This window comes from Mycetomoellerius zeteki, unplaced genomic scaffold (genome assembly GCF_001594055.1).
Source record: "Mycetomoellerius zeteki isolate Tzet28-1 unplaced genomic scaffold, Tzet1.0 scaffold426, whole genome shotgun sequence".
In the NCBI taxonomy this organism is placed as follows: domain Eukaryota; kingdom Metazoa; phylum Arthropoda; class Insecta; order Hymenoptera; family Formicidae; genus Mycetomoellerius; species Mycetomoellerius zeteki.
Window position 1 is genome coordinate 314,023 of NW_017257421.1, and position 5,328 is coordinate 319,350.

Sequence of the window (5,328 nt, forward strand, 5' to 3'; positions counted from 1 at the left end):
ATAAAAATTGTTTATTTTCTTTTCATAGGCTCTAAGAATTTTTTCAGAATTTTTTATCAACTTTTTAGTACTGCATTTTCTTAGTTTTACCAACATGAGGAAATACGGTATTAAAAAATTCTGAAAAAATTCTAAAAAAATTCTTAGAGTTCTATGAGAAAAAATTAAACAATTTTTGTCTCTTGCAATTTTTCTGTAAAGTTAGTATTTGAGTAAAAAATTATTATAGACCAATTTTCGGTAATTTTTAGCAATTAATATCTTGTTAACTATTGCGAAAATTGCAAAATGGTAGAGGATTTTTCTTCCAAGTTTAATCCATTCTGCCCCTGTGCGGAAGATTTATCGTTACTTTTGGAACATCCTGTATATTCTTCAATTCTGACTCTCGGAAGTCCAAGAAGTTATGGCAATATTTCAACGATAAGCCGCGCAATAAGTTTGCCGATATGTTTTGCTGTAGGTGATCGATCTTTCGATCACGAAGCTCTTAAGGAGATGCGGTTTAACGATTAATAAACACTCCAGCTCATATCGACGTAGTCGCGTGACAATCGGCTCCGTTTTGCGTTTGCTGCGTGTTGTGTGATAATGTCGCGAGCTCGTTCCTGCTAGATTCCCGCGCCGAGCGAGTCACCAATAACATTTATGGTTGTTCTACATCGATCTCTGCAAATTATGCAATCGCATCGCGTTTAACATTACAAATGTTTCTTTTAAATTTAATGTAATGGAAGAAAGCACACACTTACAGTAACCAGTCAACTGCGATAATTAAGAAGACATCATTGGCTGGAAGTCGTACTGTGTCAAGCACCATAACCATAGTCACTAGGCCGGCCTGCGGAATTCCAGCCGCGCCGATACTGGCAGCGGTCGCCGTGATACTAGAACAAATATTAAATGTAATAAATTGGATACATGAAATGAACAGTTCTGCTGAAGTACCTAAAATTTAATTTTGCTGGATGTAGACGTCAAAACAATTTCGTTGGATTCAATCAATAATTACTATTACTAAATTCTTTGGAATAAAATCTTATTCTAAAGAGTGAAAATTCACTCTAAAAATTTTAGAGAATATCAATAATTATGTAGAGCGATTGATAGAATTTTTTGTAGCATTGCTCATAATGCTTGAATTTCCTACATAATTATTTTGATGGTCCAACAAAATTATTTTCAAATCTGTATCCAGCAAATTTTTAAATTATACTTCAGCAAAATTTTTTTCGTGTAGAAATACTATACATCTTTCTTTGCGAAATGAATAGAAGATTTAAATAGATGGGAAAGCTCACCTTACCGCAATCAGCTGTCCAAAGGAAAGAGGAACCTTACGCACTTGAGAAATAAATATGGCAGCTATAGCTTCGTACAAAGCGGTACCGTCCATATTTACGGTAGCGCCTATTGGCATGACGAATCTGGTGACACGAGAATCGATACCGTTTTTTTCTTCAAGACAGCTGATGGCGAGTGGCAGCGTCGCCGAGCTCGAAGATGTGCCGAAGGCAGTGACGAGCGCTTCGGCCATATTCCCTATGTACGAATAAGGGTTTCTCTTTGTGAGAACAAAGTATATCCCAGGTAACACCAGGAAACCATGTATGAGCAGAGCGATCAACACGGTCAGGAAGTACATTCCGAGTTGGCCGACTACCTCCTCGAGCGATTTCATCTCCGTGATCTTTGAAGCGACCAAAGAGAGCACGCCGATCGGCGACAACCTGCATACACAACAAACAGATATATTCTTGAGATTTTTAATTCGAAGGCTCATAATTCCACGAAGAATAAGCGATGCGAGAGTCGAGATGGTAGACGATAGAATTATCACGACAAAATTGCGCGATCATCGACGGTTACGCAACGATAGACGTTCTGCGAGTTTTCCTTGAGAAAATTATATGTGTCTCGAGAAGCGGATACTTAGCTATTACTTAGCTATTACAGTCTTACCATATGACCCAGTTAGTAATCAGCATCATAGCGCCGGATAGCGAGTCAAAGAAGCTCAACAATGGCTTCGCCTGCGGTCCCATTTTGCCGAGGGTGATGCCCATCACCGTGGCAAACACAACGAGACCAAGAATATTTGAACCCGAGACCATCTTCTGCTCCAGTTCCCATTCGTCCAAAGGAACTAAAAACAGGCAAAATATTAATTTAAACTGATTAAAATAAAAAATTAACTAATGCTGTGTTATTTAACCTCTACATTACTTGCATGGTTTTTTTTACATGATTATTAACTTGATGAAAGTATGTTGAGAAGTTCCTAACACTCCAAAATTATGTCTCAATTTTCTTTGATCTCTTTGATGATTACAATTAAATAGAGGTTGATAACGTTCTATACATCCTTTAGATAAAAATATATGAAAAACTTTTTTAAAAATTGAAATAATTTGTGCTAAATATAACATGTGTACATAGAAAAAACGATTTTACTAAAAAGTTTAGATAGATATAGATCTAAAAATAAATTTTGTTGGATTATCAAAATAATTATGTTAGACTTTCAAACTACCCAAGCAAAACAAGTTATTATGATATCAAAATGATGTCAAAATGACTCCAAAATGATTACTAAAGGTTCATTTTTCAATCATTTTCGATTCATCTTAATGTCATTTTGACGTTATCATGATTTACTTCTGCTTGGATAACTATTATAATGTCAACATTTTTTGCTGGATCATTCATCATGTTTGGATTTCTTATATAATTGTTTTGACAAGACGACAAAATTTATTTTCAAATCTGTATCTATCTAAATTTTCAGACAGTTTAGCAATAAATCGTTCTTTCTGTGTATAAACAGCATTCATACTTTCTATATTCTTTGGAGTGAAACTTCTGAAAAAAAAGTAGCTCAATTTTTAATCTTTATAAAAGTGAGATTTCACTCTTCAGAATGAGATTTACTCTAAAAATTTTAGAAAGTCATTTAATATGGTTATAAGACGGGGTGCTCCCATGCGAATAATTAAGAGGTAAAAAAACCCTTTTCTATTTAAAAAAAATTATTACCACTGCTATTCTCAGGTGGCTTAGGCTCAGTTCGACTTTGGGCGATACAGGCCTCCACAAGATTTGGCGGAAACATGTTTCTGACTAGGTCCATTAACGTATCGACGGTAGAAACATTTTGCGCTGGCCTTTTGCTCTCTGAAGCGGAACTACCGACACCAGGTTGGATCGAGACAACCAGAATTATACCTAAAGTCAAAGTTTAACAGGCAATCGTTACTCGCTATCAGCAATTAGACATTGCGAATTTTTTTTTGTTCGATTAATTAATCACGAAAGTAAACGAGAGTTGAGAACGTTATGTCGATCGTAATAAAAACCAACGAGATAAGCACGATGACACAATCACAAGAAATAGAAATTTAACTGGAGCGATAATGCTGCAAGGAAAAGAACAAGACGATTTCTAGAGGAAAAAAAGAGTGTGCGATACGTAAGCAAAGTTTCGAGTTATAACCGGTCTAATCTCCGTTCTAACGCAATATAAAACGTCATATTTGTTGTTGGAAAATACGGTCAAATAGCGCGAACTTTCTGTGATAATGCCTTCGAGTAATCTGTCGCTAATTTGTATTGTCTGATGCGTCGTTCGCGCTTCATTCTCTACTTGGTTGCGTTAATTAACCGAGATGAGTCATGAGAATTCAGAGCTATCAGACGCATTCCCTCCGTTACCAGATATATGTAAATGCGACGGATACTACTGTGTAGCATCTGTCACTTGTCGCATCGCATTCACCGTTTCTGAGAAATGTATTATTGCCCGCGCTGTCGCGATGACCGAGATGCTGCGATTCTTTAATCGCGATTTGCGCCGTTGATGCGAGCAATCATTTAACCTTATGATACGTTATTTAAAACGCTAAATGCGTCCAGCTGTGCGTAAAGATATCCAATCATACTAAAGTATCAATTAAAGGATTAATTATATGAAAAACTGGGTCACGATGAAATAAATTAGTTACATATAGTTTCACATATAGTTTCACAGGTATAGTTTCACATATAAGTCGGTATTCATAGTCGATTCTTATTTTAAGATCGTCTTAAGTGATGTCTTAAGATACTAACATAACTCTGTGATTGACTTATGACATCTTATGATTATACAAAACTTAAATATAAAAAAATTCTATAATATAAATACTATGAATCCGTCTTAAATATAAAAACTAATTATGAATACTGATGACAATATAGCTTATAATTGCTGAACAAAGATGTTATAGATAAGTACAAGACTCAATAATGGATAATTTATGAGCTATTAAAAGTGTAAAACTTGTATTTATGGAGATTCACCTTTGATAGAGATACACCATAACTGAACTATCATTCATTACTCAATAATAATTCATTATTGAGCTATGATGTATCAACAGTGAATCTCTATATATATGGCCCATTTTCACAATAATATATGGTTACCTAAAGATTAAAGGTAACTAAGAAATTCATTCATGAATTTCATCGATGAATCTGTTGGTAACCTTTAGGCCCGTATTCAGAACGCGCTTTCAACGATGTTAGCGCGCTAACTTACTATACTTTACGTCACGCATATTATAGAACTTCAGAGATAATCTTAAGAGATAATCATCACTACAATAATAATTATCATAATCTTAATCTTTAGATAATTATCATATTGTGAAAATGGGCCTATGAATACATGTTTACATCTTTAATACATCAGTTCAGAGACTATTGAGTCTTGTGCCTATGATATCTTTTCTTCACATTATAAGTTACATTATATGTAAAACCTAATACATACCGCACAGAAAAAATGATTTTACTGAAAAATTTAAAAATATAGCTAAATATATATATATGGGTGTTTCCAAATTAAATCGCAAAACTTCGGGAGCGTGTAGAGGAGTAAAAAACTAAGAAAAAAAGTCCTATAGACATATGCTCGTTTTTGCTCCGTTTCAGAGAAATCGAAAAAAAATGTTTACATTTCTTGCCATATCTAGCACCGACATATTTGATTACATTTTCCACTTTCTGTTATGAATTTGTCAGTCGCTCTTTGAAAGCCTTTAACAGTAGATGAATTTTGTCTTTTGCAATATGCCGCGTACGTATTCTAATAGTGAATATGCTGATATGGTTTTTGTATACGGTTTCTGCAACGGTAATGCTTTAAAGGCGGTGCGAGAATATGCACGACGATTTCCAAACAGAAGAGTGCCAAACCGAAGAGTGTTTATGTTGACATTTAATAGATTGCGAGAGACTGGATCATTTTCAATTCGACAAGAAAACAACCGATTTCAAGCAGCGTTA

The 5,328-nt window shown here is 34.8% G+C and overlaps 1 protein-coding gene across 1 annotated transcript in view; it reads right to left on the reverse strand.

Moving 5' to 3' along the window:
- Window positions 1-250: 250 nt before the first annotated feature.
- Window positions 251-5,328, reverse strand: part of LOC108726552 (excitatory amino acid transporter 1) — an 18,225-nt gene continuing 13,147 nt past the window's right edge. Inside the window, 6 exon segments of the mRNA XM_018454201.1 lie at window positions 251-614; window positions 616-669; window positions 753-887; window positions 1,302-1,730; window positions 1,963-2,146; window positions 3,037-3,225. Coding sequence (XP_018309703.1) covers window positions 530-614; window positions 616-669; window positions 753-887; window positions 1,302-1,730; window positions 1,963-2,146; window positions 3,037-3,225 — 1,076 coding nt within the window. The 3' untranslated portion in view covers window positions 251-529.